The sequence below is a fragment of the Salmo salar genome, chromosome 20 (assembly GCF_965601325.2).
Source record: "Salmo salar chromosome 20, fSalSal1, whole genome shotgun sequence".
Taxonomy (NCBI): domain Eukaryota; kingdom Metazoa; phylum Chordata; class Actinopteri; order Salmoniformes; family Salmonidae; genus Salmo; species Salmo salar.
In genome coordinates this window covers 11,232,779-11,258,249 of record NC_138310.1, presented here as the reverse complement: position 1 = coordinate 11,258,249, position 25,471 = coordinate 11,232,779, and the positions used below count along the sequence as shown (strand labels likewise).

At 40.7% G+C, this 25,471-nt stretch overlaps 2 protein-coding genes across 5 annotated transcripts in view; one reads left to right on the top strand and one right to left on the bottom strand.

Moving 5' to 3' along the window:
- The first annotated feature begins 17,712 nt into the window (after positions 1-17,712).
- Positions 17,713-25,276, top strand: ccnh (cyclin H). Of its 3 annotated transcripts, none has more exons than XM_014160038.3 (10): positions 17,713-17,988; positions 18,235-18,364; positions 20,832-20,954; positions 21,042-21,115; positions 21,373-21,586; positions 21,794-21,957; positions 22,154-22,224; positions 22,378-22,486; positions 24,822-24,885; positions 24,962-25,276. In XM_014160038.3, exons 2-10 carry the CDS (start codon positions 18,248-18,250, stop codon positions 24,998-25,000), a joined length of 975 nt encoding a protein of 324 aa, XP_014015513.1. In that variant the 5' UTR covers positions 17,713-17,988; positions 18,235-18,247; the 3' UTR covers positions 25,001-25,276. The 3 variants fall into 3 exon arrangements, with proteins under 3 accessions (XP_014015513.1, XP_014015514.1, NP_001133106.1); XM_014160039.3 differs by having other exon boundaries at positions 17,716-17,988; positions 18,262-18,364; NM_001139634.1 differs by lacking the exon at positions 17,713-17,988 and having other exon boundaries at positions 18,208-18,364; positions 24,962-25,274.
- Positions 22,762-25,471, bottom strand: part of LOC106580138 (ras GTPase-activating protein 1) — a 55,563-nt gene continuing 52,853 nt past the window's right edge. For both annotated transcript variants that reach the window (XM_014160854.3, XM_014160856.3), the window contains one exon: positions 22,762-24,469. In XM_014160854.3, the coding sequence (XP_014016329.2) occupies positions 24,421-24,469 (49 nt within the window). In that variant the 3' untranslated portion in view covers positions 22,762-24,420. The remainder of the gene's footprint in view (positions 24,470-25,471) is intronic.

Below are 25,471 nucleotides of genomic sequence, written 5' to 3'. Positions count from 1 at the left end.
ACCACTTGTCCACCAACGAAGTTCCAGGTTCCGCTGAAAATGCTGGTGGTTATGAAGGCAGACCAACAGTTGGTGAAGAATGGGAGGTCTGCGGTAGCTGTAAGGCCTCCAGCCATTTCACCCCTCTAGGCTTTGATGAGTTCCAGTCTGGAGTGAAAAGCCCCTTGCCATCTCCCTCTGAGGCAGAATGCTTCAAGCTGTTTCTGACAGAGGAGCTGGTGGGAGACATTGTGGAGAAGACCAATCGCTATGCCTTGGAGCTACAGGAGAAGAGAGAGCCAGGAGTGAGGGGGAAGCTCGCTAAATGGGTGACAACCAAAAATAGTGAAATGTATACTCTTGGTGACAGTCCTTCTCATGGGAATAGTGACCTGCCATGATACTATGCCTTTAGGATTCGGGGGTGGGAATGAAGTTTTTGTTCAATCACTACATGAATATTGAAATCTGGGTTATGCGTATTAATAAGTCGTCAGTCTTTTTTTTTTCCTCTAGTAAAACTAGTTTTGTTTTTGTTGTTCAACAACTACCGATACTTCAATAGAATAGACAACCATTACATATTATCTATGTCTTTTCTTGCAGTTTTTTCCTTGAGTAAAACCGTAAAGGAGTGTACGTTCAAACATTATGTTGCTGGCATACAAAAGCTGGCCTCAATCTTCAGCAAGAAAGATGTCCAGTTCCAGAGATGATGTTGGCAAATAATGTTCAATATGTTTTGTGTATGTGATTTTCGAAAGTACAGAATAAAAAGGAATTATTAGTAATTAGAATACAATGTCAGGATACAGCAATAAAACAATATTACAGTGAAGTTAAATAATAACACTGCTATAAAAATAGCTGCATTGACAAAATCACAATTATGAATGATATAAGACACAGTAAGAAACAGCAACTGAAGAGCTCCACAAGGGCTCCACAAGGGGGCAGGGCAGCTGAGAGCAGAGCTATGCTAAACAGGCCACATGGATACACAGGCCATGGTCATGATAAGGCCAGGGCAGCTTCAAAGGAAACAACACAAACGAATACTTCTGCATACTTGACCTGGGGAATTACTGGGGGAGTACTTGGACTCTCATCGAAGAGAGAAGTTTGTCCGGCTCATCTAGCCCAACATTAGAATAGCCTGCCTCAAACATAAACTGAAATGGGCTACTTCTATGTGAATTAATGAGGAGGCAGAACGCACCTAATTTAAAACTGCTGTTTGAAAATAAACTTTTGTTTGAAAATAATTTGAAATTGACAAGTTGAAACACAGCCTATAGATAATTAGCAGGCAGCGTGCCTTGGTTTAAGGGCAGTGAAGTGTTAACTGTTCTGTTGAGTAACAATCACATTTTGTAACAGTGAGCGCATTCTGATATCACACACATATAAAAACTCACGCTGGGGGGACAGTTAGAGATATTTGGAACTCACACGTAAAAAGGTTAACGATGATTTGAGTGCCCAAAAGGGACAGTGAGAGATATTTGGAACTCACACGTGAAAAGGTTAATATTTTTATTGCCCGAATTTTTGGCCCACATACATTTTTGCTGGCTCTGCCATCAACGGATTACTTCCTACGCCACTGCCTCTCCCAGACAGTCCCAGCAATATTCTTGCTTGAGAAATTTTTATTTCTTTATTGACCATTTTAATTGAAAACAAATCACTTTAAAGTACTTGATTGTTAGCCAGAAATTATTTGATATTCAGATAAAAACGGCTGCATTGGACCTTTCAAAGTTATCTTTAAATTCAAAATGTAGTCCAGATATTGTGTTCCTCATTGGCATTGATGGTTAGGAGAAATAAGAGCGATCCAAACATGACTGAAAATGGCCTGGGATATACTTTTGATGATTGCAATGCGAAACCTTTGGCATGCCATAGTGTATTAGATGATCAAAATGATCAACCTTTGCAGAGTTTGAATACATGCGCAGACGTTAACATTTCAGATTAACCTAATGCTAACCCTTTGGCTCATTTGGCTCATTTGCTGCCATAAAAGCTGAAAGAGATGCAAACCTGGCAGGAGTCCATCTCTCTTGTCATAGCGCTCTCCCTCTCGCTCACTATCAGAGCCCAGTCAAATCGAGTTAGCAAGTCAAATCAGGTTAGACCCTCTTTAGCGTCGAACTACACTTTTAATTCAGAGCATCACTTCATCAGCACCATGCCCACACGTGTCGGCATGCCAACACCGACGTTCCTGACCGGAGAACTCGCCGCAGCGCTGATCCGTATCCGGCAGGGTCAGCCCGGATCAGGATACAGGCCATAGGATGCGGTTGTGTGAGGAGGAGAGGAGTTACTGACACTTCTGACTCTCCTTCACTGTGACGTGTGTTCAGAGGTCTCCACACACCTTGTCGTCCCCCTCTGTGCCCTGTCGGCTGTCACTGGGGGTTGAGTGTGTGACAGTGTGTCCCTGTTTGTGCTCCCATGGAGTGGGGTTGGAGGGGGTGGCAGGGGCCATGTCCTGGCTGCCAGTCACTCCACACAGGGTTTGGCCTGGTGGAAACACACACAGTCCCCACCTCCACCGTATCATCCACTCTTCACCACCTTCCCTCCTGCCCCCAGTCACTCATGGATAGGCCTACTCTCTAGCTCTCCCTTTACTCAAAGTCCACCTCAGTTGGTGACCAAAATTGTGCATTCCCAGACATGTGCCCAAAGACACAAACAAAAACAGAGAGACACATGATCACGCACTCACACATCTATCTAACACACACATTTTTTTACATTTTAGCAGACTCTCTTATCCAGAGCGACTTACAGTAGTGAATGCATACATTTTTTTCTCCGTACTGGTCCCCCATGGGAATCAAACCCACAACCCCTGGCGTTGCAAACACCATGCTCTACCAACTGAGCCATACGGGGGACACACACACACACACACACACACGCACACGCACACGCACACGCACACGCACACGCACGCGCACGCGCACACAGTTATCCCATCAAAACACACACACCATATTATTCCACCAAAAACCTGTCGGCTAATGCACCAGTACATTTCCATTGGTGAAAACTGCCATAGAGTGAGATACATTCAGTGAGCACATCGAGGAGAGATAGTCCTTTATTCTGATGTTGATACTCTCTCTACTGTTGCCTTAGAGCACTTTAACTTCAGCAGGGACTAATAGCAAGAGTCTGACCGTCTTTGCAAAATCAAAGAATAATGGGACTTAAACATGCATTAAGCACTGTGTCACCCACCATGACACACACAACAACCACAACAACTGCTAAACCTTCAGCCTACAACTCATACAACATTGTTCTGATACAGACATGGCTTCAATACAGTCTATGTATACAAAATAAACTCTACATCAACCACAATGGTTTTAGATTTAAGAAAAATATCTTGCCACTGCGTTATGTAAATCATTTTTAGGCATGACAGATACAAAGGTCACTATACTAAACCTGAGTTGATTTGGCTGACAATTGTTAAAGCGCATGCATATAAGATATGAGCTTTATTTAGACTCTATTAGGGAGCGGAAATGCATGTATTTCTCATTTGTCTGGATTTTCCTGCTTCATATTTTGCAAATCACAGCAATAAAGACACAGACACGGCAATATACACTGAATATACAAAACATTAAGGACATCTGCTCTTTCCATGACGTAGACTGACCAGGTGAAAGTTAGGATCCCTTATGCTATGATGTCACTTGTAACATCCACCTCAATCAGTGTAGATGAGGGGATGAGCCAGGGTTAAAGAAGGATTTTTAAGCCTTGAGACAATTGAGACATGGATTGTAAAACTCAGCAAAAAAAGAAATGTCCTCTCACTGTTAACTGCGTTTATTTTCAGCAAACTTAACGTGTAAATATTTGTACGAACATAACAAGATTCAACAACTGAGACATAAACTGAACAAGTTCCACAGACATGTGACTAACAGAAGTTGAATAATGTGTCCCTGAACAAAGGGGGGTCAAAATCGAAAGTAACAGTCAGTATCTGGTGTGGCCACCAGCTGCATTAAGTACTGCAGTGCATCTCCTCCTCATGGACTGCACCAGATTTGCCAGTTCTTGCTCTGAGATGTTACCCCACGCTTCCACCAAGGCACCAGCAGGTTCCCAGACATTTCTGGGGGGAATGGCCCTAGCCCTCACCCTCCGATCCAACAGGTCCCAGACGTGCTCAATGGGATTGAGATCCGGGCTCTTCGCTGGCCATGGCAGAACATTGACATTCCTGTCTTGCAGGAAATCATGCACAGAACGAGCAGTATGGCTGATGGCATTGTCATGCTGGAGGGTCATGTCAGGATGAGCCTGCAGGAAAGGTACCACATGAGGGAGGATGATGTCTTTCCTGTAACGCACAGCGTGGAGATTGCCAAAGCATCCCTTTGGTACACTTTCGACACCTTGAAGAGTCCATAGGCCGACGAATTGAGACTGTTCTTAGGGCTAAAAGGGGTGGGGGGCGGGGGGGGGGGGGGGGTGCAACTCAATATTAGGAAGGTGTTCCTAATGTGTGGTATACTCAGTGTACGTCTCTGAATGCACGTATCACTCTGATCTTCTTTATAAATACTATGTGGGTGGATATTTGTCTAATACCTACAGTATGTGTACAAGCGCGTGTAAAATAACTTGAGGCTACTGAGGCTGCATGTGTGAGTCATGCATGCAGAGAGGCAGCGCCAGGTGGCCTGCCACTGGGCACAGATGTCAATTCAACATCTATTCCACGTCTATTGCACATTTTCAAATTGTGATTTCCATTGGTGCAAAAACAACCCAATTGTCATACTTGAGTAAAAGTAAAGATACCTTAATAGAAAATTATTCAAGCAAAAGTGAAAGTCACCCAGTAAAATACTACTTCAGTAAAAGTCAAAGTATTTGGATTTATTAAATATACTTACGTTTCAAAAGTAAAAGTATAAATCATTTCAAATTCCTTTTATTAAGCAAACCAGACGGCACCATTTAATTTTTTTATTTTTTACTTATGGATAGCCAGGGGCACACTCCAAAACTCAGACATCACTTACAAACAAAGCATGTGTGTTTAGTGAGTGCGCCAGATCAGAGGCAGTAGGAATGACCAAGGATTTTCTCTTGATAAGTGTGTGCATTTGACCATTTTCCTGTCTTTCCAAGCTTTCAAAATGTAGTGAAGCAAAAGTAAAAGTTGTCAAAAATATAAAAAGTAAAGTTCTTATTCCCACCCAAAATACTTAAGTAGTACTTAAAATTATTTTTATTTAAGTTCTTTGCACCACTGATTTCATTCTTAAAACATTCTAGTAACAAAAAAATAGTATTCTATGTTTTGCTTAAGCTATTTATATAGCATAAATCTCCTATTGTTGTCAACATCAAGATGTAACCTAGTTTCCCTATTTGTATTTTTTTCCCCCTATGTGTAATTTGTTTGTATGACAAAAAAACTACATAAAGTCATTCATTCAGACACATTGACTGACAGGAGGGATGTGAGTGTGTGTGTGTGTGTGTGAGAGAGAGAGAGAGAGAGAGAGAGAGAGAGAGAGAGAGAGAGAGAGAGAGAGAGAGAGAGAGAGAGTTCACTGAATCAAGGGGGCTGCAGGGTCTTGGTGTAGGCGTGGTACCCTAACCCTTCTCTGAATACTGCGTAGGCTGTGTTAAATACACTTCAGCTACAGCCTAGAGCCACTTTACCATCTGGTCTCCCCCCACCCTCTTTCCCTCCTTCACCTCATTTTCAAACATGTCAATTTCATCTGAATGAGGATTTCTAACCTCTTTCAATGGTACATGTAAGCTCTTTCTTTTCCTCGCTTTTTTGTTGCTATGTATTGCATTCCATTGCAACCTAGTGTCATTGTGAAGAATACATTCATTCTCTAAATCAAGACACATTTTGATTTAGGGATTGGCTTTTTATTTTATTTTCTTACACCAAAGGTAAAGCTAGTTATTGCCTATCCAAATTATTTCTAATGGAATGAGGCCAACTTAGATTCCTACCAGCATGATTAAGATGTTGATTTAGAATTAGCAATAATGTGATCATCAAACTATTACAAAAGCATACACAGACAAACCATAGTCCCTTTACATGTTTGTTACAATTCACATTATTTATATTATTTAGTCCAATGCACATCGCCCTCTGTTGTTGGAATAGGGAACGAGCTGTTTAATTACTGAAAATGTTCAGTAGTTGGCTACAGCACAAATTACCAAGTTTTCATAATAATTCTGTATATTATCATTAAAAATACACAATATTGTAATGCATGAAATAGATTGTATGACTTAATCATTTCGTAAAAGCGATTTTAGCATTTCCAATTATGAGTGATGCAACACAAAATTGAAAAACCAAATGAAAATATAGGGAGAGGTCTGCTATAGCACAGAATGTGATGGAAGTGAGCTGTAGACAGAAAAGGATGGTTTTGATCAGGAATTTCCCCTGGATAATTGTCAGGATTCATTGTTTGGAAGGTGGCTTACAAAGGAAAAATATGACACTGGTATTTGTTGGGGAAACATGAATATGTGTCAAATTTCCGTCAAACAAAGAAATACGATATTTATGGAGTTTTTGGGACTCTCTCTCTAGACACACACACACATACACACACATATTCGCAGATATGCAAAAAGCTAATTTTCCCGCTTTTTCCTTTCTAATCCAAAGCCTTTCCTATGTCGTCATACAGGCAAAAAAGCTGGTTTACATAACAATGACAAGAGTCCTTTCAACAAGGCAACACCATACAGTGTGGAAGATCATCCTAATTATGTTATTAATGGGGGCAAATGCAAAATATCAAAACTCTCACAGAAAGTATACTGAAAGGATGCATACCATAAAATCAAAAGTATGTATTCTGAGTTAAATCCTTCTCTACTTCTTTTTAGAGGCAAAGAGAGAAAGACACACCAGAAACAGTAACAGTCCTCAGTTGAGTTAGATGAATGACAATTTAATATGCATTAATGATGCATTTTACAGAAGCTGATTGAATGGTATCAATTAAATTGAAAATCACTTTATAGATACAGTATATGGTGATATATTGTAACCAATGACAACTTATGATAAACCTCAAATTATAGCTCAGCATTTTTCCTCACCGTGCACAGATGTCAGTTCAACATCTACAGTGGCTTGTGAAAGTATTCACCCCCCTTGGCATTTTTCCTATTTTGTTGCCTTATAACGGAATTAAATAATGGAATTAAAATTTATTTTTTGGGGGGTTTGTATCATTTCATTAACACAACACGCCTACCACTTTGAAGATGCAAAATATTTTTTAATTGTAAAACAAAATAGAAATGTGACAAGAAAACTGAAAACTTGAGTGTGCAAACTGCTCCAGCTCCTTCAAGTGGATGGGTTCCGCTAGTGTACAGAAATCTTTAAGTCATACCACAGATTCTCAATTGGTTTGAGGTCTGGGATTTGACTAGGCCATTCCAAGACATTTAAATGTTTCCCTTAAACCACTCGAGTGTTGCTTTATCAATATGCTTAGGGTCATTGTCCTGCTGGAAGGTGAACCTCTGTCCCAGTCTCAAATCTCTTGAAGACTGAAACAGGTTTCCCTTAAGATTTTCCCTGTATTTAGTGCCATCCATCATTCCTTCAATTCTGACCAGTTTTCCAGTCTTTGCCGATGAAAAACATACCCACAGCAGGATGCTGCCACCACCATGCTTCACTGTGGGGATGGTGTTCTCGGGATGATGGGAGGTGTTGGGTTTGCACCAGACATAGCGTTTTCCTTTATGGCCAAAAAGCAACATTTTAGTCTCATCTAACCAGAGTACCTTCTTCCATTTGTTTGGGGAGTCTCCCACATGCATTTTGGCGAAAACCAAACGTGTTTGCTTGTTTTTTTTCTTTAAGCAATGGCTTTTTTTCTGGCCACTCTTCCGTAAAGCCCAGCTCTGTGGAGTGTATGGCTTAAAGTGGTCCCAGATACTCCAATCTCCGCTGTGGAGCTTTGCAGCTCCTTCAGAGTTATCTTTGGTCTCTTTGTTGCCTCTCTGATTAATACCTTCTTTGCCTGGTCTGTGAGTTTTGGTGGGCGGCCCTCTCTTGGCAAGTTTGTTGTGGTGCCATATTCTTTCCATTTTTGAATAATGGATTTAATGGTGCTCCATGGGATGTTCAAAGTTTCAGATATTTTTTTTATAACCCAACCCTGATCTGTACTTCTCCACAACTTTGTCCCTGACCTGTTTGGAGAGCTCCTTGGTCTTCATCGTGCCGCTTGCTTGGTGGTGCCCCTTGCTTGATGTTACAGACTCTGGGGCCTTTCAGAACAGGTGTATATATACTGAGATCACGTGACAGATTATGTGACACTTAGATTGCACCCAGGTGGACTTTATTTAACTATTTATGTGACTTCTGAAGGTAATTGGTTGCACCAGATCTTATTTAGGGGTTTCATAGCAAAGGGGGTGAATACATATGCACAGACCACTTTTCTGTTTTTTAGGGGGGGGGGTTGCATTTTTTTAAACAAGTTATTTTTTGCATTTTACTTCACCAATTTGTACTATTTTGTGTATGTCCATTACATGAAATCCAAATAACAATACATTTAAATTACAGGTTGTAATGCAACAAAATAGGAAAAATGCCAAGGGGGGTGAATACTTTTGCAAGGCACTGTAGTTTTGATTTACATGTGGTTGAGTTGTCAACTAACGTGATATCAACATGAAATTCTACCAAAAAACTTGAATTGATTTGAAATCAACAAAACATTTCACAGTCATTGGATTTAGGTTAAAAGTATTAGTTATATTGATAAATGATATCAAATCCAATCAGTTTTCCATGTTGATTCAACATCATCACATGGAATTTTTTTTGGTTAAAATGACGTGGAAACAACGTTGATTCAACCAGTTTTTGCTTAGTGGGTTAACACTTGACTTCACTTATTCATCCCAATTTCCTTCAATGCAAATCCCTTCAAGACAACAGAGACAGTTTCTTTTGGTATACAGTGTACAAAGAATTGCATTGAAAGATAGGTTTACAAAAATACTAACTGAGCTGAAACAGAAAAATTAAGGACTTAATTGTCAATTAGATATTATAACTTTTAATGCAATTAAAAATAGCAAATTGAACAGGGAATGGGAAACACATCAAGCAATACACACACGGTTGTCTTTAGAGTCATTGTGTCTGACATTGTACTTGTGAGAAAGAATGTACAGTGAGATCTTTCTTTCCTCATTTCCTGAGCAACCTAACCTCCAAATTAATTATAGCCTTCTCCTCTAGACACCCCTGGCATACGCACACACACACACACACACACACACACACACACACACACACACACACACACACACACACACACACACACACACACACACACACACACACACGAGAGAGAGAGAGAGAAAACCCAAACCTCACAAAGCATTTCATCCCCAGCCTTTGGGGGAGGGCCTTATTCTCTTTTGGGGGATTCTGGCGCATGATTTTTGTTGGTTTTAGTTTTGCACCCTCAATCAATACCTAACAGGAAGAGCTTTAATCATGTTTTTAATGTGGTGGTACAAGAGGTGGGCAGGGTATTGTCCACATGTGAAAGGCTGGTCGGAGGGGAGTCCTTTGGCGTTTCTTTACATTCACCTGCTGGGCCCTATTGGGTCTCTTTCAGAGAGAAAGGGACTGGGGAAATGAATAAAGAACACAGGCAAAAGGGTCCATTAGACTGGACTATGGTTTAATGAAGGGCTACCTGTAATCTCCATAGTGTCTCACAGTGCTGGCGGTTTGTACGTCCACAGTGCTCCCCCCCTCTCTTTACCATGGCTATTCAGACCCACAGAGAACCTGAGACAAGACAAACAGGGTGGCCCATAACACAACTATGAGCTAATAATATGCTGCTCTAATTTGTGTGTGTGGAAAAGAGAGTGAAAAAGAGAAAGCGAGAAAGAGGGAACGGGATAGAGGCTATACATAGCTTGCGCCATTAAGAATATTGCCAAATCGTGATGGGCATATCCCAGCACAAATCAATTAATATCGTAAATATTATAAAAAACCCACGGTATGCTAGTGGTTGATGTAGAGCAGTTTCTGTGTTGGGAGATTGTTTGGTTGAAAAATGAACCCATTAGCCTGTTAATAACGCATAGTGATGATCTAAACTATAAATTAAACAGTAAGAACATTACTTTTCTGGGGGGTCCTTATTAACTTCTATGTCAACAATAACCATATGATTTAAATATACACCACACTGAAGACATTTCCCATGAAAGTTAACAAATGCATCCTTGCATTCCTTTACCAAGAGTATTGTCCAAAGCATCAGAAACCCACACAATAGTGCCCTGGCACCATCTAGTGGATATTATATTTACTATAGTTATCACTCAAGCTGGGTGACATTGGTCTTTTTGTAGGTGCATCATAGACATATATACACACACACACACACACACACACACACACACACACACACACACACACACACACACACACACACACACACACACACACACACACACACACACACACACACACACACACACACACACACACACACACACACACACACACACACACACAGAGGGAGAGAGACCCTTAAAATGCATTATTCAAAATCAAATAGCATACCATTTAAGAGGTAAGCACTTCCTACACAGAAACCCAAATCCTTTGCTATTGAGCGTGCACATGAATCAAGACATCCATACCTTGGAAATTGTTTGAATCAAATCAATAATTATAGTGCTGTTGAATTGAACTATGAGAGAAAATTAAAGAGAATTCATGGACCCATTGGTATTATGGGCTTAATCAAATTGTCTTTATAGTTAGCAAAAGGGATGCTTTATATAGCCTACAATAAAAATGCAACATGCACATACCCAATTTTATTGTCTATTCTCTAAATAATGAATTAAGAAATTCATTAGTTCCAAAAATAAGAGGAACAAAAATTATGAGCAATATGCTGTGCACTTTTGGAAATTAATGTAGCTTAATTCTAAATTCTAAAAGTCCCTGCATGAGCAACAGAGCATGTGCAGCATGATCAAAATACCTCTGTTAGAAAGTGTTTAATTAAAAACAGATCTAATGCAAATATATGTTGTATTATATGCCAGTTGTTAACTTGTTCCCAGTATACCATATCCCACTGGATACACACTGGTTGAATCGACGTTGTTTCCACATCATTTAAAGGAAATTACATTGAACCAATGTGGAATAGACATTGAATCTGTCTGTTCCCAGAGGGATGCTATTGTTTAACTTGTCTCAGTTATGTCAAACTCCAATCTTTTAAGATGTTCACTAAAAGGTTAGGACTTCCATTTGCAATATTTATGGAATAAAATGCTTGTAATTGCCAAACTACTAGAGTGTTTTAAAATGATTTGAGTGTGATTTAAACTACACATTTGTCAGGGAAAACAGGGAACTTGTGACTGTGATGCCTGATCCACCTGCCATGCTTTTTGTTGAAGTCCCTGGAAGGCTTGACATGTTCAGCGGTGAATCATCACTGGCCATTTAATGCTTTTCATGTGAAGAAAAGCAATTAAAGATGGGATAGATCATAGGGGCACCTCGTGATTATAGTGCAGCACTTCAGCCAATCAACACCCAGATTCTAACCCTCGAATTTCCAATCAGTAAAAAAACTAAAACTAAAACAGCTTCCATAAACTCAAATATTGCCCGTTTTATTCGTACAGCCTATGTCATGTCTTAGATTAGCCTATTTAAAAATGACAGGACATCCCTAATAGGCCTACTAGTCTTTTTTTAATCTATTTATTTAGCCTAAATAAATCTAAGCTTCATCACAATGAAGGCTAATTGATGGAATGCACAACTATTACAATATCAGACAGAAAGCCTATGGAAACATGTAACAAATATGGCTTTTTTATCACCAGTAGGCCTATCTGAAGCACTGAAGCATTGATATTTCATTAAGCAATAGGCTATATTATTCTTAGGACAATAGAAACAAGGTTAACAAAATGGAACAAAATATTTTCGCTGTGCGTTATTAACAGGCTAATGTGTTCATTTTTCAAACAAACAAACAAACACTCTCCCAACACGGAAACAGCTCTACATCCAACACTAGCATACTGTGAGGTTTTTGAGATATTTAGGCTACTAATTGATTTGATTTGGGATATGCCCATCATGACTTGGATATATTTTCAATGGCGCAAGCTATGTATAGCCTATATCCCGTTCCCATCTCAATTCCAGTAGCTACTAGCTTACAAGAGAATCAGAGGAAAACCTCTGCACCAAACCACAAGTAATAGGACATACTGTAAAGGTAGGGTATACAACCTATCTTCATTCAGTCAACCTTGTGTATCTTTCCAATGGAGCCTCTCATGTATTTCTCTATACTTTACACTGCTGTCCATGGAAATGTTCATTCTCACATGCTCTCTCTCTCTCTTCTCTCTATTCGATCTCTCTCTCTCGTTCTCTCTTTCTCACACACACACACACACTCGCTCGCACACACACACACACACACACACACACACACACACACACACACACACACACACACACACACACACACACACACACACACACACACACACACACACACACACACCAGAGGGGCAGACAGAGAACACATTGCACAGACAGGTCATACATTACTCAAGCAGCAGCCTACATGTATCCATGTCGGTGAAATGGGCTGGCTATTTGGAAAGGTGCGGACATGGCACATTGATATAAAGGGTCATTTGGAAGACTTTGCAGGGGCTGTGTACTGTGAAGGATTGGATTTTCACATGAATGCCTGCACTTTCACATCTCTCTCCCCTTTTCACTCGGGATGGAGACAGTCTGAGTGACAGAGCACAATATGGGTCTTCAGCCTGTGTCCACATGTACCAATATTTACAAAGACATACAGTACCAACCTTGAAACACGGCCTCTTACCCAAACTTTTATAGTAGGTCTACACTTACAGCTAACATTCACACACTAATGGATCCATAAAGCAACAAAAGCAGAAACATTGCCATAGCAGATTTGTATTCCTGGTGAATGTGTTGATAAATTTGATCCAATAACTTGTCCATTGGTATATCCGAGGAGGGATTCTTGAGTGCAGCCCAACCATTGTCTACCAAGGACATCTCTGTTAGACTTCTATTAGACAGTGGAGCATCTGTCAGCATCTGCGAACCTTCAAGTCAGTCTTTTGACTGAATCCAGAAATGAGTTGAAATGTGAGCAAGATCCAACCAATAGGTGAATAAAAGATTGGCCTTGGGGTCTTAACATTCCCCTTAAGGATGTGCATGCATCTTTAATGTAGCTTGGAAGATAATTCAGGACTAGATAAGTAATATTGTACTAATAGAAGCACTTACTCCTGTCAGAATTCCTTACTTCGCTCTGTGTGTGTGTTTGGCGAGCGTGTGGGCGAGCATGCATGTGTCCCTGCATGTGTGTGTGTGTGTGTGTGTGTGTGTGTGTGTGTGTGTGTGTGTGTGTGTGTGTGTGTGTGTGTGTGTGTGTGTGTGTGTGTGTGTGTGTGTGTGTGTGTGTGTGTGTATCGCCATACATTTATGGAAATAAACAGCCAGCAATTTATTTCTTCCCTTATCCTCCTCTTTCTTTGCTCCTCCCAGTGTGGATGGATAGATGGATGAATGGATGTGTTTCTAGGTGAGAGGAGTAGAGCTGGTTCTCTGCCTGTTTAGAATGCACATCACGTAAAGCAGGTCCGTGTTCCTCATTTAGTGCGCTACTGTACAGCTGGGGAGTTGGCGCACAGCGTATGCAAATGTGTCTGGATTTGAATGGAGAGAAGGTAGACACAAAGCTCAATTAGGGAGAGGGGTGGAAGGGGAGCGCTAGCTGTCTGAGGGAGAGGGGGAGGGGAGGGAGGAGGTTTAATGCCAACCTGGCTGGCTGGGGAAACCCATACACACTCAGACAAACACACACACATACACACACACATACACACACGGGCATACTCACAAGTTAATCTGATTCAACAGAGAGCACTTACATTGTCAGATCAACAAGCTTGGCGACATAATGTATGATATATCCATATAAAAAAAAATACTAAATTAAACACTCAAAACAAAATGTGGTTTCATTACTGATCAAGCACAGGAGTCGATTCTGAACCAGTGTAATTCCATTCACACACTCTAGTGGTGGTGAGATGTGCTCTTGAGGGAGCTCTATGTCAGTACTCACCTGACCCAATGCATGTCCTTGGCGGAGCTACTGACATTACCACAGCAACTCCTGGTCACCATGGCAACCACTGCATCAAGGGTGGGGAAATTAAAAGGGGTGGGTATTGTGGAGAGCAATAATTAATATTGGCATGATGGGGATTTAAATAAGGAATTAACTGAGTGTGTCTAAGCCAGAGTACACATTGATAAAAAAATGTGACACTGATTGTCACATGTAATATTGACTAACATGTTGGTAAGGAAGAACGGGCCATAAAAATAACATGCATCATTAAGAATTGATACACACATCTGTACAAATAAACATAATTTAACTCCAATCTCAAACCAAATGTTATGTAATTTTCTGTCAATGACCACTGTCAATACCTGAATGCCATCACATGATTCTGACAAAAATTAAGAACCATGTAAATTAAAAAACAAACCCAAAGGTAGGAACCCATCATTATCATCATCAACCGGTCAACACCCTCATAATCATCATCATAACCATCATCATCATCATTGTTCCATGGTTATCATGGCTCTAATCAGTTTTCTTCATCATAATCCTAATCATACCGACTTTGTCCACAACATATAAGGTTGATTGGTAGAGCAGGTAGCCTTCCCTTTGGCCTGTCTTGTCCCTCATCATGGTAACCACCTTACAGAGGACAGGTGTGAAGTGTGTTTAGAGAACATTTAGAGAACATTTAGAGCTTCTAGACTCATGAGGAATAATAAACAGTAGGCTAGTATTGGACCCGCTAATTTTAATCATATAAAACATATATTACATTTGAATGGAAATCCTTTAGTGTCTGGTATTCAGTATGTGTACAGTATAATGCTTGTAAAAAATGTGTCAATCAATCACTCAGATAGCAATATGAACTACAATCAGATCATGATGACAACATCACAAAAAGCATCATCACAGTAAAGTACAGCCAACAAGGCAATCCCCATTCCACACTATCATTCCTATTTCATATTCAAATTGCTGCTCAAAGACAATCTCTATGTGAGTCTCTGGAACTAGCATTAATGTGTCAATGCCTGAAGCTTTTCAGATGAAGCAATATTTTTGCATCATGCTGCACAGGCTAGTGCGAATGCAGTTCATTTTAGACCAAATAAGAGTAACTCGATCAGGGTGTTGCTCAGATCATTTGGTTGATCTGCTGATGCCAAAGCAACCCTGCGTGATTTCCCACCACTCACATTCTGTCAGAACGCATAAACACAGCCCTTAGTCACACAGATAGCAATATGTTTCTCTCTCTCTCTGTCTATCTGTATGTCTCACTCTCTCTCTCTCTCTCTCTCTCTCCACACACACACACTAACACGCACGTGCACCCACACACACACACACATCCCATACACAGGGTGAAAATAATGCAAATAGGGAAACTAGGCTACATCTTGTTGACAACAACAGGAAAGTGTAGATTTATGCTATATAAATGCCTAGCTGCATGTTATCAAAGGCAGGGTAAAACCACCTAGAAGTGAACACGAACACACACACACACACACACACACATACACGCACATATGCACACATGGCGCGCGCACACACACACACACACCATAGCCTATATATGTTGCTATGGTCTCATCAATAATGCATTGACGCTTCATGTTTATGCAATTCTCAGGGCAAAGAACGAGCGGTCGGTATTGTAGGCTAGATACAAGCTCCCTGTACATAGCATGCCATAATAAAACCATATCTGTTAAAACGCTCAGACTGAAAATGTACTGCTGATTGACAGCGCGTGCAAGAAATAAAAATATTGAAAAGTCTCACATACCTGTTATAGCATTTCCTTTGCTTTTGGTTCAATATGCAGGCTTTAAGGGCTTCGTGATAACACCGCACACAGGACATACAACTGTAGTGCTATGGTGATATTCAAATGAATGGCTTACACTGAACGCAAGAACATTTATTATTCATAAATTACTAATGTTTATGCAAATAAGGCAATACGGAACCACTGGGTAGAGTGGGGGTTGAGTAAACCTTTTAGTCGGTTATAGTAAACATTTCATTCAGTTGCTGGTTTTCATATTTCAATGAGTAACCTTTCTCAGAAACAGTAAATTTGCCCTTGATTGGCTAAAGGCTAATTCATATCCCCTTTTATGTTTTGGCCATAGCCTATGATTTCGATGGGACGGATCTGACAAATAAAATTGGCCGGGAGATGACATGGCTTTTAGTTTGGTGAATAGATGTGGAGGGTTTCAGTGATTCCAAAGAAATGGCTTGTCTTTAGCTGGTAGCCAGCATCTGCATAATTGTTATTTCAAATGACAAGAGAAAATGGAACTCAACTGGTTGTTAAATGGACATTCATTTGAATAATAAAAACTCATCACTATGTGCTGACAGTGCCTATAACAACAACGAAACAATCATCTCAGTTGATGCCCAAATTTTGCTAAATGGAATAGGCTACCACTGATTATAGGTTATGTTCTCTTATGGCCAAAAGGCCAGCTTGTGTATCCACACCAACCTTGATCTTTCAATTTCTGACATTCTTCTCAGCATAAAGCCCTACCCATAATTGTACTTAATTGCTGCTCTATCTCTCTCTCTCTCTCTCTCTCTCTCTCCTTCCGCTCACTCTCTTTCCCTCTCTCTTTCTCTTTCTCTGTATGTATGTATGTATGTATGTATGTATGTATGTATGTATGTATGTATGTATGTATGTATGTATGTATGTATGTATGTATGTATGTATGTATGTATGTATGTATGTATGTATGTATGTGTGTGTGTGTGTGTGTGTGTGTGTGTGTGTGTGTGTGTGTGTGTGTGTGTGTGTGTGTATGTATGTATGTATGTATGTATGTATGTATGTATGTATGTATGTATGTATGTATGCATGTATGTATGTGGGTATGTGGGTATGTGTGTGTGAGATAGATCGATAGATAGATATGGAGAGTTATGTTGAAGAGCTGTTTGCCTTTGATATAATCAGTTATCAAAATCACACTACCACAGCTTTATGCCCTGAACAAAAGAGCCCCAGCTGTGATGATAATAACAATCATATAAACGTGTAGTTTAATTGTTCATCCTAGGTGATCTTGACTTGAGCCGATACATGCACCCCACTGTACAGTACAGCAGGTTGACGTTTATTGTCATGAATCTTGCCCTGGAGGCCGCACTGAGCAATTTTCATTTGATGTGCCAGCTGCTGAGTCAAAATTGTCTATATGATAAAATTCATGAAAACAAAAATTTGCTTTTTGGTCTTAATTTAAGGTTTGGTTTAGTCATTAGGGTTAGCAGTGTGGTTAAGGTTCAGTTTTACATTGTTTGTATTACTTTGTGGCTGTTCTAGCGACTCACCACTCTTCAGAGCTGCCTCTGGGTCAAGCTTCATGACAATAAATTCCAACCTGCCCACCTACATGCGCATATCAGTTTGCGCACTTTACCATATATTACGGTATAACTACGCAATGGACATGCTGTTGACATGAATGTGAAAGCTACTTGCTAAGATAGCGAGTTACTTTCAAAATCATAAAGATAGTAATAGTTTATCGAGCTAGCAAGTTCGTTATATCATAACGTTTGTACGGATCATCTGGAGTTTGATTAGACAGCTAGTAGAAGCTTCGCTAACAAGTCAAACAGCAACGACCGACTAGATAGTGCTAGCCGGCTGTTGCTAACGCCTTAGCTACCATTGGCTAGCTAAAAGGTAAGGAAAGAATGGGGCCTCTTCCTCTAATGTTACCAACCAGCTTGCTTAATACTAGCTACCGCTTAACGGCACTTCCTTCTTTAAACTAGCTATAATATTTCCTATTGGACAGGCAACGAACTATCAAATGCTATAGCATAGGCTAATCCGTTTGTTGGCTTGCTAACGTAGCTTGCACATGTGATGTTGTGTAACTGTTATTCAAGTAACAGTATTTGACAATCAATGTTCTGTTATGTGCAGTCAGAGCTTCACCATGTTTCACATTAGCTCACAGAAAAAGTACTGGACATTCGACAATGAAGAAAGTCTGGAACAACTGAGATGTGAAGCCAACCAGAAATATCGCAACAAAATGCTTGCCAGTGGGAAGGTAAAACGATTTAAAACATTTTACATTAGGCTAGTGTTAAAAGGCCCAGTGCAGACGTGATTTCCTGTGTTTTTATATATATACAGTTGAAGTCGGAAGTTTACATACACCTTAGCCAAATACATTTAAATTCAGTTTTTCACAATTCCTGACGTTTAATCCTAGTAAAAATTCCCTGTTTTAGGTCAGTTAGGAATTTTTATTTTATTTAACCAGGTAGGCAAGTTGAGAACAAGTTCTCATTTACAATTGCGACCTAGCCAAGATAAAGCAAGCAGTTTGACACATACAACAACACAGAGTTACACATGGAATAAAGGATCACCACTTTATTTTAAGAATGTGAAATGTCAAAATAATAGTAGAGAGTGATTTATTTCAGCTTTTATTTCTTTCATCACATTCCCAGTGGGTCAGAAATTTACATACACTCAATTAGTATTTGGTAGCATTGCCTTTAAATTGTTTAACTTAGGTCAAACGTGTTGGGTAGCCTTCCACAAGCTTCCCACAATAAGTTGGGTGAGTCTTGGCCCATTCCTCCTGACAGAGCTGGTGTAACTGAGTCAGGTTTGGAGGCCTCCTTGCTCGCACATGCATTTTCAGTTCTGCCCACACTTTTCTATGGGATTTAGGTCAGGGCTTTGTGATGGCCACTCCAATATCTTGACTTTGTTGTCCTTAAGCTATTTTGCCACAATTTTGGAAGTATGCTTGGGGTCATTGTCCATTTGGAAGACCCATTTGCGACCAAGCTTGAACTTTCTGACTGTCTTGAGATGTTGCTTCAATATATCCACATAATTTTCCATTCCTTATGATGCCATCTATTTCGTGAACTGCAGAAAAGTACCCCCACAACATGATGCTGCCACCCCCGTGCTTCACGGTTGGGATGGTGTTCTTTGGCATGCAAGCCTCCCTCTTTTTCCTCCATAAATGGTCATCATGGCCAAACAGTTTTATTTTTGTTTCATCTGACCAGAGGATATTTCTCCAAAAAGTACGATCTTTGTCCCCATTTGCAGTTGCAAACCGTAGTCTGTTTTTTTATGGCAGTTTTTGAGCAGTGGCTTCTTCCTTGTTGAGCGGCCTTTCAGGTTATGTCGATATAGGACTCTATATACTGTGGATATAGATACTTTTGTACCTGTTTCCTCCAGCATCTTCAAGGTCCTTTTGCTGTTGTTCTGGGATTGATTTGCACCAAAGTACGTTCATCTCTAGGAGACACAATGTGTCTCCTTCCTGAGCGGTATGACGGCTGCGTGGTCCCATGGTGTTTATACTTTGTACAAACAATTGTACACGATGAACGTGGTACCTTCAGGCGTTTGGAAATTGCTCCCAAGGATGAACCAAACCTGTGGAGGTCTACCATTTTTTTTCTGAGGTCTTGACTGATATCTTTTGATTTTCCCATGATGTCAAGCAAAGAGGCACTGAGTTTGAAGGTAGGCCTTGAAATACATCCACAGGTACACCTCCAATTGACTCAAATGATGTCAATTAGCCTATCAGAAGCTTCTAAAGCCATGACACAATTTTCAGCAATTTTCCAAGCTGTTTTAAGGCACAGTTAACTTAGTGTATGTAAACTTCTGACCCACTGGAATTGTGAAATAATTTCTGTATACAATTTGTTGGAAACATTTGTCATGCACAAAGTAGATGTCCTAACCGACTTGCCAAAACTATAGTTTGTTAACAAGGAGTGGTTGAAAAATGAGTTTTAATGACTCCAACTTCAACTGTATTTCTACACTGAGGTTGGAATAATACTGTGAAAATAATGGTGTTTGCACACTCAGATGTGAGAAAGCCAGTGGGAAAAGATGGATTCTGGGCAAAATTCTGCACATTTTTCTCATCGATCGCAATGCAATTTTCTGTTCCCAAAACTAAAATCTTTTATGAACAGAATGGACTAAGTTTGGTAGACTTTACCCCTTGCCAAAGTTCGAAAAAAATCTGTTTAGGAGTGCAATGTCGAATTGAGTTATTACACACTTCAGAGTATGCGTTCCCTAACGGAAATGTGCAAAAAGATGCTGGAACGCGACAATAGGATCTCGTGCTTGGCTCTGCCCACCTCCTTGCTTGTTCTGCAAACGGATTAATTTGCTCGTATTGTAAAACAACAGGCTGTGGTCTATCTTGGGTAAGTTGTAACAAATATTTGGCTTTGGACTGCCTGGTGAATTAGGCCTAGTTAATAGACCAATAAGAAAGTTTCAAACCTCTCTGCCAATAACAGCTAGTTCTAAGTTTTCCACTCCCCACTCAGACCACTCCCAGCAAAATTCTTGTTTGGTACTTGTTACACAGAAATTATTTGATTTAGACGTTTAAAAAAATGGCTGCATTGGATCTTTAACTTTAGTTGCCACCTGCTTCCAACATTGAGTTTGTTAATGCCCTTGTTGTTCCCCCTCTCATCCTTTCCTTTGACCCTGCCTTGATGAAGCCTGGGGTTAGTGACGCCGTGTTCCTGGAGGCTCACGAGGAGATTGTCCTTTTCAGACACTATGAGAAGAGACTCCTTGACTTCTGTAATGCTTTCAAGCCTGTGATGCCCAAGTCTGTTGTGGTATGTATTTTGTAAGGGTACACAGATAAATCCAGTTAGCCTAGGTCTGATTTACAAAGGGGCTTAACAGTGCAATCATCTCAACAGGGCACAGCTATCATGTATTTCCGGAGATTTTACCTGAACAACTCACTGATGGAATACCACCCCAGAACAATCATGTGAGTAGTAAAGGCCTTTTCTTTAAGTAGTCCCAGAGCCTTATGTTGAGAAACTCCTATTTAGATACAGATACACACTTGATTTCTGTACTCACTGTACATAACCCCTCTCGCCCTCATTCTCTCTTCGTCTTTTCTTTCTCCCAACCTTCCTTTCCTCTGCTCTTTTGTTTCGCACCCAATCTCCTTGCCACCCTTATCATCCCTTTTTGTCCCAACTCTGCCCTGGCTTCTTGCTTTCTTTTATTTTCTTTCAGGCTGATCTGTGCCTACCTGTCCTGTAAAGTGGATGAGTTTAATGTGTCCAGCACCCAGTTTGTGGGGAATCTTGTGCAGGAGAGTGCGGCCGGGCAGGAGAGGGCTCTTGAACAGATTTTGGAGTATGAGCTCCTTCTCATTCAGCAGCTCAACTTCCACCTGGTGGTGCACACCCCCTACAGACCTATGGAGGGCCTGCTCATAGACATCAAGGTGGGTGGATGGAAATGGAGATACTTACTGTGTCAATGATGCGCAGTAGAGATACAGCAGATGGAGTGTAGTGCAAGAATATGCTGCTGAGATTGAAAGAGCCATGTTGTAGACTTTGTTGATTCTGTAAGAATAGAAAACCCAGCAGGTTATGTGCCAACTAAGGCTTCAGTCAACAGTTCCGTCTATTGGTGACCTTTACCGCAGACAAGGTACCCTCTTCTGGAGAACCCAGAGTCTCTGAGGAAGAGTGTTGATGACTTCCTGACGCGGGCCACCCTGACGGACAGTGGGCTGCTGTTTCCCCCATCTCAGATAGCCATGACCGCCATCCTGAACAGTGCGTCGCGGGCCGGCCTCAGCATGGAGAGGTAGGCCACTAACAGGGCTCTGTTCTAGACTAGAGCAAGGCCATGTTCCAGGGGATATAGGCTGAACATGGCCTAGAGAACAGCAAGTGAAAACAAACATTCTTCCATAGTAGACAGGGTAGTATTCTCACAATCTGTTTTCATGAATTATGATCAATTTAGCCTTGAACTAGTTTTGTTGTCCCTTTTGTTATAGCTATCTGACCGAATGTATGGGACTGAAGGAGGACAAAGAAACTCTCTTAAAGATGTATGATGCGATGAGACGTGAGTAGTTTTTGCCTGCATCGTTGCATTTACCAATTACAACCACATGGTGGCACGTTTGATCTGTTTGACAGCACATCAACATTCTACAAAGCAACATTCACATGTTGTTTCAGTGACAAACATAAAAATGTATTTTTCCTTCTCACACAGGGATAAAAAGTCTCATGAAAAAGTATGAACTTCCGAAACCAGACGAGGTGAATGCTTACAAAGTGAAACTGGAGAGGGTCCATGCTGACTTTGGCACAAACTCCAACACGTACGTATAGCCTTCTTGAATGAATGCATCTGTCAGTTACAAACACATGCAATTATTACGTTGCACAAATAGAGTATGGTTTTACATGGTGCTCTACCACACAACTGGGGAGTGAATGTCAAGGTAGAAATGATCAGCTGACTTGAATAACAGGTTAATATTGTGTGATAGGAATGGCTGACAGGTAACATTCCAGCTTCTGAGACTACTATAACAATCAGGACTCCCCCAAACTCCCTTTATAGTAAATAGTCTAGCAGCAATGAAGCAATACCTTTCTCCATACATACTAACAGTTTTTATTTAGCCAGGTCGATCAAGTATATCTAAGATGCAAGGTTCTGTCTATCAGATAGAAAAATAAACACATCAGCTATATGAAATAAAGAGGAAGCAGAACAGTTTCACGCTCCATGAAGCACAGCTGACATTTATATATTTGAAGAGTGGAGTTTAATCTCACCCATATCAAGTCTATGAACACTTGGGTGAGGTTTGTAAAGTCTGTACCTAAATGAGTCTGACTTTTAGATCGGTTTGTATGAGCAGTACTAAGTCAGCCAGTTCTCATCCAAACGACAGAGGTGAATCTGTGCATGGCCTGCACAAAATTAATCTCTTATCTTGGCTTGTTATCACCAAGGAAAGTGGGTTAGTGAGGGTTACATTTGAAGTTGCAAATATATGAAAGCTTCAGTTGATGAGCCCAGGCTTAAAGGGAGGATTTCTCAGTTCCTTTAGTTTCTCAGAGCAGCACATACTGTATGTAGGCCCAGACATCAGGGCAGTTTCCATAGGGTTATACATGCACATGTTACAAATAGTTCTTACAAACTGTTAGGTTAACATTTTGTATGATAGCTAAATGGAGTATGATAAGCTATACATACATAAACACTGGTTTTGTCATATAACAGGCAAAGCAGCATAGAAAAGATATAGCTAGTAGCTTCAGTGCTATATACAGGTAACTGAAAAAATAAAAACCAACAGTGTCTTAATAGGGAGTTGGGCCACCACAAGCCGCCAGCTTGGCATAGATTGTACAAGTGTCTGGAACTCTTGGAAGGGGGCAACACCATTCTTCCATGAGAAATTCCATCATTTGGTTGGTGGTAGAAACGCTGTCTCAAGCACCGCTCCAGAATCTCCCATAAGTGTTCAATTTGGTTGAGATCTGGTGACTGAGATGGCCATGGCTTACATCGTTTACAAGCTCATGTGACCACTCGTACTCTGTGGATGTGGGCATTGTCATCCACTCTTTAGGGGTTGCGTGGACCTAAACCATGCCAGGAAAATGCACCCCACATCCACCCAGGTGTTTCCACTATTTTGGCAGTTACCTGTATAAGAAGCTAGTGTGAATTGTAAACTGCCATTTTGGAGTTAGGGTTGTAGAGTGAGTTTTAAGGCTTGTCTTGGAGGTGCTATGTTAGATTTCCCTGAAGATCGTTGTTATCGCTACGATGCTTTGGCTCGCCGCTGCCCTGAGGCCCTTTGGGAAGGTTCCACTGTTAAAAAGGCAGTGTGTAAGTACCTCTAGGGTTCAAGTCTGGCCCCCTCCCAATTTCAGGACAAAGGCCAAGCCAATCAAAATATAGGTGATCCAGTTCATCATTTTCTTTAGCTGTCTGTAAGCTATAATATAACTGCCAAAATAGGCTAACAGTGTCCTGTTCGTCTGTCTGGCCCTCTCAGCTAGAATATAGTTCAACCTAGTATTGGGTAATGAGTTCTTCCTTATTTCACCGGTGTCTGTTCCAGGGCTTTGGGACTGGCAAGAGATTCCCAGATCGTCAGCCAGCCATAGTAGACCGACACGTCCAGAAAGCTACATGCTCAATACAAATTCACCTAGTCTCCGGTCCAGCGCTCCATGTCAGGGCTTGGTGGTTTGGTTGACTGAACAACCTGTCCAGTCTTTGTAGAATTCACATTACCTGGATGGTGGCAGCCAATGCCATGATGGTGCACTCGGTCCTGCAAGACAAAGTGTACGCTGTTGAAAAGGCCTCACATTGATCAGTTACATCTTAATGCCATTTAAGACTACCCTACCTGTTCTATATCCATACAATCTGATATGAACTCCGTGGTGTCATGACAGATGGTACTCTACCTAGATGACATGGGACGTGCATGACTTGAAGGGAGAACATATTTAACAAATGTGGCCTGCTAAAACAGCTTCCAGCAGACCGATCTCCATGATTCTTTACCTTCCATAAATCCAGTCAGTTTTAGCCTACAGGTCACCAATCCTTCATATACCACCCAAACAAAAGATTGTGCACTCTTTCATCTGACAGTTAAATCTTAATCCATTTTACAGGAAAAGAAAACGAGGATATGAGGATGACGATCATGTAGCGAAAGAGCCCCGCATGACAGAAGAAGTGAGTGAAACCACTTACATTTTGGCTACCAGTGCCTCTACATTTCAGGTCATTAATAGCTTGCTGTGTTTTCTAGGAGTGGACGGATGAAGATCTGGATTTGGATGATTTATGAAGAAAACAATTAGTGCTTTATTCAATCTGTATCCCTGAATTTCCGATTCAGCGTTTACTGCGAACATTGCCTTTAAAATCGCTGAACTTCTACCATATGGATTGAATAGAGCCTTTTGAGGCAAACATTTTGCCACTGAAGGATCAGCAATATGGTCTCACAGGTGGTCTACCCAGTGTGGGGGGAAAAAAATCCACCATTAGTGTTTTTTCTTTGTTCTTATTAGGCCCTACATTATGGTCTTGTCATATAATAAACCTATTTTTGTACACGTTTTATGGTGTCAACCTTTAACTACCAAATGGGTTTCTCTTGTGATAACGTGGTATAAATGTATGCTTGAATATTCCATGGACAGAGTTGAGGCGGGAATCCTGTGTACAACTGCACTAGGCTCTGAGCAGAGCTTCAATGCGCTATGATACAGAGCTGCACTTCTAAATCTCCAATATGTTTTCAGGAGAAATACAG

Excerpts from the sequence above, each read along its gene's own strand:
- ccnh (XM_014160038.3), top strand. The coding sequence starts at position 18,248 with ATGTTTCACATTAGCTCACAGAAAAAGTACTGGACATTCGACAATGAA. Across the intron at positions 20,955-21,041 it reads TGATGCCCAAGTCTGTTGTG|GGCACAGCTATCATGTATTT; the intron begins GTATGTATTTTG and ends TCATCTCAACAG. Across the intron at positions 22,487-24,821 it reads TTTGGCACAAACTCCAACAC|GAAAAGAAAACGAGGATATG; the intron begins GTACGTATAGCC and ends TCCATTTTACAG.